The sequence below is a fragment of the Dermacentor silvarum genome, chromosome 1 (assembly GCF_013339745.2).
Source record: "Dermacentor silvarum isolate Dsil-2018 chromosome 1, BIME_Dsil_1.4, whole genome shotgun sequence".
NCBI classification, from domain to species: Eukaryota; Metazoa; Arthropoda; class Arachnida; order Ixodida; family Ixodidae; genus Dermacentor; species Dermacentor silvarum.
In genome coordinates, this window is record NC_051154.1 from 292,649,401 (window position 1) to 292,662,796 (window position 13,396).

At 48.0% G+C, this 13,396-nt stretch overlaps 1 protein-coding gene across 1 annotated transcript; it reads left to right on the top strand.

The window, feature by feature from the left end:
- Window positions 1–11,137: 11,137 nt before the first annotated feature.
- LOC119441589 (protein SPT2 homolog) lies at window positions 11,138–11,926 on the top strand. Its single transcript, XM_037706202.1, has one exon. It carries the CDS (start codon window positions 11,138–11,140, stop codon window positions 11,924–11,926), a length of 789 nt encoding a protein of 262 aa, XP_037562130.1.
- The last annotated feature ends 1,470 nt before the right edge of the window (window positions 11,927–13,396 follow it).

Consider the following 13,396-nt stretch of genomic DNA (forward strand, 5'->3'; position numbering starts at 1 on the left):
AGATTTAAGCAGCTTACAGCATAACCTTTTCTGAAGTCCATGCTGTAAGCTCATTCATGTCATCCCGTTTTCATCGCTTCTATAGATTCTTCCTTGACGGCACTTTGACGTCGCCGTCGCTGGCTCCTGATTTTTACAATGGCTGCTGTTGAAAGGCCAAATTTGCATGCCATGTTTAATTTCTCCCCATTGAAATTCAACTAATATTGACCTGATTTCAGACGGCATATTTCCAAACCGCGCCAAGACTCTGCTTGCGCGTGTTATTGAAGGTCTCCTGGTTCAATTTTCATATAACTTTGTTGTTTACACAGATGCATATGAAAATGTAGCGAAGGAATGAGCTGACGCCGTTTCTACACAATTTAACTATCTTTTTTTTTATCCGGCTGCCTGATTACACCCCACTCTTTCTCGCAGAGTTTGTGCCAATTCCATTGGCCACCAGGAAGTTGGTAACTCATCAATATAAAGAAATATTGTTGTCAATGCTATATCCGTTTACGCTCCTTTTAACCTTTACTCCGCTGTTTCCTCTTAAATGCGCAAGCTTTTGGAGCTTAACGAAGAACGGATTGCGGGAAGTTGACTTGGTGCGGGTCCCCCGAAACACCAGAATCATACAAAATGAGTGCGTTTACTCTCTCTCACCTTCCCTGAATCATCATCATCATCCTATATTTATGTCCACTGCAGGACGAAGGCCTCTTCCTGCGATCTCCAATTACCCTTGTGTTGCGCTAGCTGATTCCAAATTGCGCCTGCAAATTTCCTAACTTCATCACCCCACCTAGTTTTCTGGCATCCTCGACTGTGCTTCCATTCTGTTGGTATCAATTCTGTAACTCTGATGGTCCACCGGTTATCCATCCTACGCCTTACACGGCCTGCCCAGCTCCATGTTTTCCTCTTAATGTCAACTAGAATATTTAGCGGATGGTGTTTGCATGGTATTCAGAACGGAGCGGATAACACTCACCAGGGACCTCAGAACAGCAACGACTTAGACATCTTGGGCAGCTTGATTATCTGCTGCCGAATTAGCGCTCGGCGGTAGTCGATGCTGTCGATCCTCTGAGAAGTGTGCCTGGGGTAGAGCAGGCCAAGCAGCTTCAGATTTTTGCTGAGCTTCGGTATTCTTATGACCATGTAGGTGTAGGGTGCTTGGCGGTGGCGGGGGTGGCGGTGGCGTGAAGGAGCGCTCTGGGGGCAAAACAGTACTTTTTTCTTTCTTGGAAGTGCACCGTCACGGGAACGTCGTCTTTTAACAGTCGTTATCGCTTCCTTTCGTGACGAGCCGTCCTTCACCATTTGCCTCAATATTCTCTTCTCCTTCTTGATTAGTGGACAGTCGTTTGATGAGGCATCATGATCTCCATTGCAGTTTCTGCATTTCAGGGTACTCGCTTTGCAAGACTCTGCTGTGTGGGGTTCGGCGCAACGCGGGGGCAAGTTGGCTTGTTGGTACATACCCCACTCACGTGGCCCATTCTCAAGCACTTGTGACATTGAAGAGGTCTCGGGATATATGCTCGAACGACATGGCGAAAATGACCAACCTTCACATGTGAAGGAAGGCAGTCGCCTTTGAAGATCACCTTGACGCAACGGGAGTTGCCTATTCGGCTAACTTGCAGTATGTTCGTAGTGTCAGCAGCTGGCTTGACCAGGACAGGAAGGTCAGTATTCGGTATAGAGATGTCGATATCATATATGACGCCCGTTGTCATGCCACTGTCCTGCGGGATGTAAGCGCGGACTCTGATGTCGCCAATCTCCGTGACGGTTTGCAAGGTATGCAAAGCGGCCGGTTGCTCGACGTCTATGGCCAGGACATTCTTACGGGGATTAACTCGAATGTCGATTATCTGATTCGGCACGAGAGCTTCAAGACGTACCGAGATGACTTGCCTATTGATGCTCCTCAGGTTGGCCGAAGGATCACTGCAAGTCCTGGACTCCCTTGAACCAGTACTTGCAGGTCTACAGTAACAAGATGGCTTGCCATCCACAACCACTGCGACCTTTCCGGGAACAAGTCAAGTGCGCTTCCATACTTCAATGGAATGCCAGAGGTCTGCAGTCACGGATGTCAGAATTTCGGCACTATGTTTTTGAGAACAAGTTCCCGATTATCATCATTTGTGAACCCCATTTTTCAAGAACAATTCGACTGTCGGGTTACGAGTCATTTGTTTCTTCATCATGTGTTGAACGAAGTCAAGTTGTTGTGTATATTCGCAAGGAGCTCACATATGTTCAACAAAAAGTGCAGCCTCACGACGACAATCATTACGTATGTCTCCATGTCAAAAAGAAGAAGGCTTCCTTCACACTAATAGGCACCTACCTATCACCATCACGTCGACTTGATCGTCAGAGACTAAACGACATACTCATGAAAACTCCAGGTCCTTGGATAATCATGGGTGACTTTAACGCCCATCATCCACTTTGGGGAAGCTTCAGGACTAATCAACGAGGCACGAGTCTAGTTGATTTCACTGCCGAGCACGGACTGAGAGTTTTGAACGATGGCAGTCCGACTTATCTCCGAGGGGCGACTTACAGTAGCTGCTTGGACTTGACATTAGTGTCTCATAGTTTACATTCTAAAGTTCAATGGTTCACAGACATTGAAACTCATGGCAGTGACCATATGCCTACCTACATTAATGTCAGAGGCTTTGACAGTTCTAGTTCGCCTATGCTGTCAAGACAGACTGACTGGCAAGCATACCAACTTTCGATCGAGGACAAGTGCAGACAGGAACATCCCGAGCCCCTTGAATACATTATCATACAAGCGCTGCAGGCTTCTACGCGGACGTATACACCATCGACAAGACGCACAGATTTCGACAAAGAACTGGAGAGGCTTCGTGCGATACGCCGGCGGGCCGAGAGACGATATAGGCGTACTAAGTCTATTTATGACTTGAGGGAAGCCCGACGCATTCAGAAGAAAATTCAGCGTGAGATGAACAAACTTCAGGACCGACGATGGAAGAGCTTCTGCGATTCCCTGGATCCTCGCAAGCCGTTATCCCCCGTGTGGAGAACTCTTCAGGGTCTTCGATCACTTCCACAACAACGTCGTCCCTTCACAGCACTCGCTCTACATCAAAGCCGACCAGAGCTTGAAGTCGCTGGTGATTTTTGTGCAAAGGTTACTGGTGACATCGTTCCACTGATGGACCTCTCGCTACATGACGTCCCTGTCGCGAGAGATCAAAGTATGGAAGTGCCTTTTACTATGGAAGAAATGCAAGCGGCTTTGGCTATGTGCAGGCGGTCGTCATCACCCGGTCCCGATGGGGTGACCTACGCTGCCTTAAGACACTTGGGTTCAACAGCGCAATGCTGTTTGCTGGATATCTTCAATAAGTCTTGGCATGACGGCATAGTCCTCGACGAGTGGAAGTGCAGCCGATTGGTGCCTCTACTGAAGCCTGGAAAGTCTCCGCTGGACCTTACATCGTACCGACCGATTGCACTTGCGAGTTGCATCGGTAAGGTCATGGAGCGGATGTTGCTGACACGTCTGGAGTGGTACCTTGAATACTATAACATCTACCCTGATGCTATGGCTGGTTTTCGACGTGGACGGTCTTCAATAGACAACGTCATTGATCTTGTGACCTCCGTGCAGCACCAAAAAGCTATGAAGCGTCTCTCTGTGGCACTCTTCTTAGACGTAAAAGGTGCCTACGACAACGTAACCCACGAAGTCATTCTCCAAGCTCTTGAGGCTGCAGAACTTGGAGGCCACGTTTTTAGATGGATTAGGAGCTATCTCTCAAGGAGATCAGTGTTTGTTCTTACAGAAGATGGCCCGACAAATAGATATATTTCCAGTCGTGGTGTCCCACAAGGCGGAGTGTTGAGTCCGACTCTTTTCAACCTCGTTCTAGTGGGGCTTACCGAAACGCTACCACAGACCGCCAATGTCTCGCTCTACGCAGATGATATTTTCATCTGGGCGTCCGGCGTGACACGGCCACAAGTGCGCGCTAGAATACAGAAAGCAGCAACCCTGACAGTGGCATACCTTCGCCGACAAGGTCTGACAATATCTACGGAAAAATGTGCACTAGTGGCATTTACACGAAAACCGATGTATTTCTACCCAGTGCGCATCGAGAGCCACTCAATTGCATATAAGAAAACTCACAGGTTTTTAGGCGTTATTGTGGATCGAGACCTCACCTGGAGTCCCCATGTCTCCAACATGAAGAAAAAACTCATTTGTATTGAGAATATGTTTAAGTTCATAGCTGGAAAATCGTGGGGACCATCCGTGCGCTCTATGTTACAGCTCTACACGGCACTATTTCTCGGATTTCTTCGCTACAGTCTTCCAGTCTTGTCGAACACATGCAAGACTAATCTCCTTGCACTACAGAGCGTACAAGCCCAAGCACTTCGGACATGTCTTGGCCTCCCGAGATGTTCTTCGACAGCTGCGACGATTGTCATTGCACAGGAGCATCCGATCACCACCCATATCGTCGCAGAGACGCTAAGAGCGCACATTCGACACCTTTCACGACTACCATCCCACTATTTAGCCAGTTTGCCAGCGCGACGACCACAGGCTACATACTGTAGTATTGTGACGAGACAACACGAGTCGATACCTTCTGGCTTCAAGCCTGCAAAACGCCCAACATCGGCATTGTGGTGTATCCGGCAAATTCGCGTGTGCCTCTCAGTTCCTGGGATTGCTAAGAAATCAGACTTGTCACCCTTAGCCCTGAAGCAGTTGTCCCTGCTTTGCCTACACGAGTCTTATCTTGACCGAATACATATTTACACGGACGGTTCCACTAATTCCAACAGTTCAACCGGAGCAGTGGTGGTTCCATCGGACGCCGTCTCTTTGCAATTTAAGTACTCTCACAACACCACGTCGACAGCAGCAGAACTTGCGGCTCTTCAAGGTGCAATCCATTACGTGCTCCAGCAACCACCAAATCGCTGGGCCATTTTCTGCGATTCGAAAGCAGCCCTACAAACTCTGCACTTTGCCCTACGTCACGGGTTACACGAACAGCTAGTGTACGAAATAAGACAAGCTCATCACCATGCGATTGAGAAAGGACACGACATCGTATTCCAGTGGTTGCCGAGCCACTGCGGAATTGTTGGCAACGACAGCGCCGATGAAGCTGCTCGCTCGGCTCATCAAAAACATCAGCGAGTGCCTATACCACTCTCAAGAACGGACGCTGCGCGGCAACTTCAATCACTTGCTCGCCACATCACACTTCAAAGATGGAATTCACCAGGTTTCAGCAACTCACGCTTGCATTCTCTCGACCCTAAATTGCGACTTCGCCTGCCACCTGGACTCTCCCGTGGTGAAGCAACTTTACTGTGTCGCGTGTGGTTGGGCGTCGCATTTACAAATTCCTATTCATTCCTAATAGGAATGACTAACAGTGCGGCATGCAATTTGTGCGGCTGCGATGAGACGCTAGAGCACCTTCTGTGTCATTGCCCAGCTTTTGACGCTCAACGACGGATTCTTCAAACTCAACTCAGCATGTTAGATTGCAGAGTGCTGTCAGAGGAAAAGATTCTGGGACCATGGCTTACGCATTCCTGCATGCGAAAGGCCACAAAAGCTCTTCTTCAGTTCTTGAAGGAGACTGGACTATATGAGCGCTTGTGACAGTGGACCTTCCTCTGCGACTGACTGTGTGAATAACTGACTCTTTATGTGTTTTTTTTTCGTATTCTCGCTCCTTATCTATTCTTCCCCTTTCCCTCTCCCCAAGCGTAGGGTAGCCAACCGGGCACGTCCTTGGTTAACCTCCCTACCTTTCCCTTCTCCTTTCTCTCTCTCTCTCTCAACTAGAATATCGACGATCACCGTTTGCTCTCTGATCCACACCGCTCTATTCCTTTCTCTTAACGTTAGGCCTACCATTTTTCGTTCCATCGCTATTTGTGCGGTCCTTACCTTGTTCTCGAGATTATTTGTTAACCTCCAAGTTTCTGCCCCATATGTTAGCACCTGTAGAATGCAATGATTGTACACTTTTCTTTTCAACAACACTGGTAAGCTCCCGGTCAGGATTTGGTAAGGCCAGCCGTATGCACTCCAACCCAATTTTATTCTTCTGTAAATTTCCTTCTCAAGATCAGGGTCCCCTGTGACTAATTGACCTAGATAAACGTACTCCATTACAGACTCTAGAGGCTGACTGGCGATCCTGAATTCTTGTTCCCTTGCCAGGCTATTGAACATGATCTTTGTCTTCTGCATATTCATCTTCAACCCAATTCTTACACTTTCTCGATTAAGGTCCTCAATCATTTGTTGTAATTCGTTTCCATTGTTACTGAATAGGACAATGTCATCTGCAAACCGAAGGTTGCTGAGATATTCGCCGTCGATCCTCACTTCTAAGCCTTCCCAGTCTAAGAGCTTGAATAGTTCTTCTAAGCATGCAGTGAATAGCATTGGAGAGATTGTGTCTCCTTGCCTGACCCCTTTCTTGATAGGTAACTTTCTACTTTTCTTGGGGAGAACCAAGGTAGCTGTGGAATCCTTGTAGATATTTGCCAAGATGTTCACGTATGCCTCCTGTACTCCTTGACTACGCAATCCCTCTGACTGCTAGTATCTCTACTGAATCAAATACAGATTTCTCCGCAGATTTCTCGATTACCTGATTGATGACATGGATATTATCCATCGTATAATATCCCTTCCTGAAGCCAGCCTGTTCTCTTGGTTGACTGAAGTCAAGTGTTTCCCTTATTCCACTGGAAAGTATCTTGGTGAATATTTTCTACAATACTGAAAGTAAGCTAATGGGTCTATAATTATTCAATTCTTTAACGTCTCCCTTCTTATGGATTAGTATAATGTTGACGTTCTTCCAGCTCTCTGGTACACTTGAAGTCGTGAGGCATTGCGTATAAAGGGCCGCAAGCTCTTCAAGCATGATATCTCCTCCATCTTTGGTTAAATCGACTGTTATTCTATCTTCTTCAGCAGCTTTACTCCTGGTCAGGTCTTACGAGGCATTTCTAACTTCATCGCTAGTTATAGAAGGAGCCTCTGTATCCGGTTCATCACTAATTCGAATGAAAGTAGCTTGGCTGTTTTGGGCACTGTACAGGTAAGTATAGAATTCTTCCGCTGCTTTTACTATGTCATCGAAATTGCTGATGATGTTACCATGCTTATCTTTCAGTGCATACATCTTGCCGTGTCCTATGCCAAGCTTTCTTCTTGGTGATTTCATGCTGCGTCCATATTTTAGTGCTTCCTCAATCTTTTTCACGTTATAATTTTGAATATCGGTTACTTTCTTCTTGTTGATCAGTTTTGACAGTTCAGGGAATTCTATCTGAAGTCTCGAGTTTGCCACTATCATGTTTTGTCGTTTCTTTATTAGGTCCTTTGTTACTTGGGAGAGCTTACCTACTGGATGCCTTGGTGCCTTACCTCCCACTTCAATTGCTGTTTCTGAGATCAGCCTAGTTACGGTTTCATTCATTACCTATATGTTGTCTTCATCTTCCTGTTCTAAAGCTGCATATTTGTTTGCGAGCAACAGCCAACAGCCTGAATTGATGTGCTTTTACCCTTACTGCGTCTAAGTTGGCCTGTTACTTCTTTGCTAATTTTGCTCTTTCTCTCTTCAAATTGAGAGAAATCCTAGACCTCACTAACCTATGATCACTGCACTTTACCCTACCTAACACTTCTACATCCTGCACTATGCTGGGATCGGCAGAGAGTATGAAATCTATTTCATTCCTTGTTTCTCCATTAGGGCTTTTCCAGGACCACACAGCCACACTGACACACATTACATACCAGTGTACGGAACGCCCAGCTGAGGCATTGTCCAGGCTGGTGAGCTCATCACCGACACTCACAACGTGGTCTTGGGAGGCACGGCTTTCCGAGCTGGCACTGGGAAGCCAACTGGCGACCCTGGACCAGGCCCGGCGAGCCGCCGCGGCCAGTGGGGCTCTACAAGAGGGCTCCACCCGAGAATAACCACACCAACCACTCTTCGTACAATAAAGTTTATTCTCTCTCTCTCTCCTATTGCAGCGCGTCCTGAAGAAGGCATTCATTATTCGGAGCCTATTCCTTTCCGCGAATTCTACCAACAGCCCTCCTCTAGCCTTCCTAAATTCCATGCCGTATTTGCCCGTTGCTTGCTCATCAGCCTGCTTATTTTCCCCCACTTTTGCATTGAAGTCCCCCATGACTACAGTATACTGAGTTTGCACCTTTCTCATTCCTAATTCAACATCTTCATAAAACTGTTCTATTTCTTCATCATCGTGACTGGAGGTTAGGGCGTAGGCTTGTACAACCTTCATTCTATACCTCCTATTCAGCTGTATTACGACGACTGCTACCCGCTCATTATTGCTGGAGAATTCATCAATGTTGCCCGTTATGCCCTTATGGACTAGAAATCCTACTCCGAATTCTCCCCTACCTGGAAGACCTCTGTAGCAGAGGACGTGGCCGTTAGTCAGCACTGTATAAGCCTCACCAGTTCTTCTAACCTCACTAAGGTCAATAATATCCCAGGCAATGCCTGATAATTCTTCAAATAGCCCTGCTAAGCTAGCCTCAGTCGATAGGGTGCGCGTGTTGAACGTTGTCAGGTTCAGTTTCCAGTGGCGGCCTGTCCGGACTCGGAGAGCCTTAGCACCTTCTGCAACGTCGCATGTCTGACCGCCGCCTCGGTCAGGTGCTCCGCAGCCGCTGGGGACTGAGGGCCATGGGTAAACTGTAGCAGTCATGAGGGAGGTAGTGGCCGAATACTGCACCAGGGAGGCCAATTCCTGTTCTGGTGAGGGAGTGACATTGTTGAAGCTTCCCTGAATCACCTGGTTTTAAATGTTCTTCCTTCATTTCCCTTTATTTAAGGCTCTAGATTTTATTAAACGGCTTTTATTTCTCAAGTGAACTACAGTCGATCCTATGTAAAACGAATCCGGATAAAGCGAATTATTCTCGATATCGAACACGTGGCTCTTACTGACGGATACTGACGTTAAATAACACCATCGAAACGAACTTTACATTGGATATACCGAACGTGGGGCGTCCGCTGCCACGTTAGAAGCCGCCCTGCCCGACGCTTCATGACTCACTTTTGCGGGGGATGTGCTGTTCCGGCACTGTGCTGACAGTTGACAGCAGTAGATGTACGCAATCCCGCGCATCGGGAACGCAATTCTTAGCGATGCTGTGGAACACTTTTAAGTACAAGTTGAAGAAAAATTACTGCCTACTAAGCGCAGTTTTGTTTTCAATGAATGGATTCCCTCCTGGATTCTTTCTCCACTGGAGTGAACAAATCTGCAAATAACGAACCCATATAAAAGAAGTTTGTTTAAGTTCGTTATAGACGATTTTAGGTAAAGCGAATCACCTGATATATCGAACTATTTCTAGCGCACAAGCATGTTATAACAGTGTTCGGCTGTAAACCGTCGTCCTCTGCTTTTTCACACTAACGCAGGCAAATGCTTTTTGCAAAAATAGGAAGTCAACTTATCAATAATGAGTTGTAGAATTCAGCGTCGCCTAAACATTTATCTACATTGATCTCGTCTCTGAAATACTAAGCTCTGTTCTTTTTGTAACGAAGCTGATGCAACTGATCATTTTCTTCTTTTCCGGCATCCGTTTGCACTCGCTCCGCAGACTGCAACTCGAATTTCCGAAAAGAGATTTAGGTGTTAACTTCATCAACATTTACTTTTACGTTTGATGCATCTCAATTGGGTGCCAGCGACGGGACCATTATCGCGCCTTCCCATAAGTTCTTTTTTTTTTTTCGTCAGGAAGGTAGCGTTGCTAGGGGTGTCGATCACGAGGCACTTTTTCTTTGCGCACTATTCCAAATCACATACTACTATCAGTGTGTGTAATGTTTTCTTTTTGTTCACTCGTTCGTTCAATAGTTTAAAAAAAAATTTTCTTCTCTATGACCGACCACCCCGGGTGCAGCGCTCAGGGGAGTGCAGCTAGGCATGCGGCAGTGAAAAGGCGTTTCACTCACTGTTCCGCTAAGTGAAAAGGCAGCTGGCGCCTTTGGCTGAATGGAGCAGTGGTATTATGCGCTGATAACAGAAAACAAGTACTTTTCGTCAGAAGAAAACAGTTTGCGCTGCTTATTTTTTTTAGAAGCGTCCGTTATTCGAATAAAAAATATATATATATATATATATATATATATATTCACACTCCTGTTTTCTGCCTGTTAATAGGCGTAAATATGCGCTTTCCACGTGACGTTTTGCTGAATCCTGTGGTGCACTCGTTAATTTGAACCTTTCAAAAAGGAATAAAAATAATTAGTCATTAGCTACCGAACAAACTCCACGATGAAGCAAGCCATGCGGATAAACGTGTACTTAGTTGCTTGAAACGAAAGAGCGGGGGAAGCGGTTTTGTGGCGTGCCTCCGCACAGGGTGCCGCTGCCGCTAGTGACGCCACTGTCTGCGCTTGCTCTGAAGAGGTGTGCGAGAGTAAAAGATTCTGGTCTATAAAAAAAATTGACTTGTTTCAACTTGACTTGTATCAGCTTTTTTTCCCATTATGTCTTGTTTATCCGTTCGTGTTCATTAAATGCAACCTCAATCACTTACACCTGAATTAAGCATTGCGTACAGCAATGCTGACATCTTCAGCTTTCATTAAAAGCTCTCTTTTTGACATGTACTCGAACTAAATTTCCAGCGCTTGTACAACGCTTACATGTAAAAAAAAAAAGAAACTGACTAATGTCTTAGTTGCAGTAAATTCATTAACTATATGAGCCATTGATTCAATAAAAGATTACGCAGCGTGTCGAAAGCTCTACTGCTCAGTACACTGGGGGCGCCGTGCAAAAGGAAGCCCTGCCGCCCACGCGCCGTGACACCCCGTTCACGTGGCGACGGCGCTCGAATAGACAGAGAGGCGCTGCAGCCACGAGACTCCGCGGGCGCCATTGTTCCGGCTGCTCGCATTACCGCCCGGCTTCGGAGGCTCCCTTCAAGCTCTGCGCGGAGGAAGACGACAGCGGAAAGGCGACGCGATAGCTGCGCAGACGAGAACTCTAGACGACGGGAGACGCACCGAGGACAGCAGCCTCCATGCCGAGCGAAAAGGAACGGAAGCCCACCGAGAGGGCGGCGTCCCCGCCGAAGACCAGGAGGGCAGCGCAGCGGACAGCTGCTGCCGAGGACGACGACGGCGCCGTACCTGCGCAAGAGGCGCCCATTGCAAAGCGGGCGCGTGGAAACGCCCGCAGCGACGCGGCCGCTGGATCGACAAGGAGAGCGAAGCCGATTATTTCCAAGAAGACCACCACCGCGACTTCGCGGAGGACCAGAAAGCCCGCAGGCGCACCCCGCCGTAAGAGCAACCCGAATGTCGCGTCAACGAGCGAGGGATTGGCGAGCAAGTCTCCAAAGGAAACCCGCAAGAAAAGACCGGCGAGCTCGAGCCCCGCAGCATCCGGCACCTCGAGGCGTGGGCGCCCTTCGGGCTCCTCTGGTAGCTGCGTTGGACATGGAGGCCGTGGTGGATCTCGGCACACATCCCGCACCAGCCTCGGCGCTCTGAATGGCAAGGTGAGCAGTCTCGGACGGTCCAGCAGTGCGTCGGCGAGCAGCCGCGGCAGAAAAAGAAGCAGTAACTGCTCGCAGCAGACGAAGAGAAGTTCGTATGCGGTCATCGTAGCCACCACGCGTAGCGGCTCGAACCGGCGCCGCCAGTCTAAGGACCCCGCGAGCACACTGGGAAAGCAGCGCCCACCGTCCGGTAGCAGCACCGGATCAAGCGGCAGAGGAAAGCCCGACAAGGCGAAAAAGGCTTCACGCAGCTCGTCGGCTACTTCTGGACGTGGCAAACGAACCAAGGCTGCTCAGGCAACCAAGTAATGCGAAAGTAAAACCAAGCAGGGAAGGCGCTGAGGTGGGAACTTGAGCAGCTCAAATACGCTGGCCACATCTTGCCGAAGCAGGGCGGCGGTGATTTGCTTCGATTCGCTTCGATGAAGAGCAAGAAAAAACCCCAAGAGTTGTGAGCTGTAGTATGAGTAATACTACCGGTTTCATGGGGACAATACCCAAGAATAAAATTTTATATCCAATGCAGGTCTACCGTTGTACGATTATTATGGGCAGAAAAGTTTCCACTCGCCATGGTGGTTTCTGTCGTGACTATGGCGTTACACGATTCTGAGTACGGGGTTGCCGGTTCGATTTCCTGGTGCAGCGTCAGCGTTGAGACGTTTGGGCGTGTTTTGCACGAGTGCCAGCAAGGAAAAATGCTCAGAACAAGCTCGGAGGATGAAAAAATTGGAGGACGCTCAAGCTTCGCCTTTAAGAGTGGAACGCGATAGCATTCAAAGATCCCTGGCTGATTATCAGGCTTTTTTTCTCGTATATTCAAATTACAATCCGACTCTATGACGTCTGTAGGCTGTGGTTAAGTCGTACTTTACGATTTTTTCTGACGGATTTTGCTTTCAGAAATTTAATTTTTGCTCACTACGCCTTGCGGCCATGCAAAGAGCCTGCCCGGTCAGGGTGGTTTGGTATAATTTTTTTCCGCCAACGACGCCGGTGCTTACGCCGACACCGATGCAGAAGCCGGAGTTTCTGCGACACGGGGCCCTTAACGCTCTCGCGATAAAAGAGCAGCGAAGGGCGAGCATGCGCACAATGAGCAACGAGCTCGCTGCGAGCGGGACGATGACTCCGGCTTCTTGGTACCGGCCAGTTTCCGGATGTATTTGCGAGAGCCCTGTCGGGGTGAAACAGTTCAGGCTCTTCGTGGAGCTAGTAGAACCGCCACCGCATTTTGAGGCATCACCCCGTGGACCACTGGCCCATGGGCCGCCACGTCCGAGCTTGTTTCGAGGTATGTACCAGTCCAGCAATTGGACCATGTTGAACGGGACCTCCACGTGCCGCCGCCAGAGGCAACTCGATCGCCAAAGGGGCCCAATCCAGTACCGCGACCCGACTGAACCATGAGCTTTTGGAGCTTTCCCGTGTATGCGGTGTACGCTGTCGTGTTTATCTGGCTTACAAACGCTACGTTAACGTATGTTATTTGCGAGTTGAAGGTACACTGTGGTAAAGAGTTTGCGAACTAGGGCATCTCCGAAAAAAAAAGAAAAAAAAAAGAAAGGAAATTTCTTGGCAAGCTCAAACTAACAACCTGAAACTAACGAGTGCACTGCGATGCTTGCAATGTCAAATTTGAAATGGTCTGTTCAGTTTCAGGTTATAAATGCAAGGCATCGAAGAAATTCGGCTTTTTTTGCCCTGGAAAAACAAGGAAAAAAGAATCCCTCGTCTGTATACATTTGATTATGGGTGTACTTAGTGCTTACAAGTGCC

Excerpts from the sequence above, each read along its gene's own strand:
- LOC119441589 (XM_037706202.1), top strand. The coding sequence starts at position 11,138 with ATGCCGAGCGAAAAGGAACGGAAGCCCACCGAGAGGGCGGCGTCCCCG.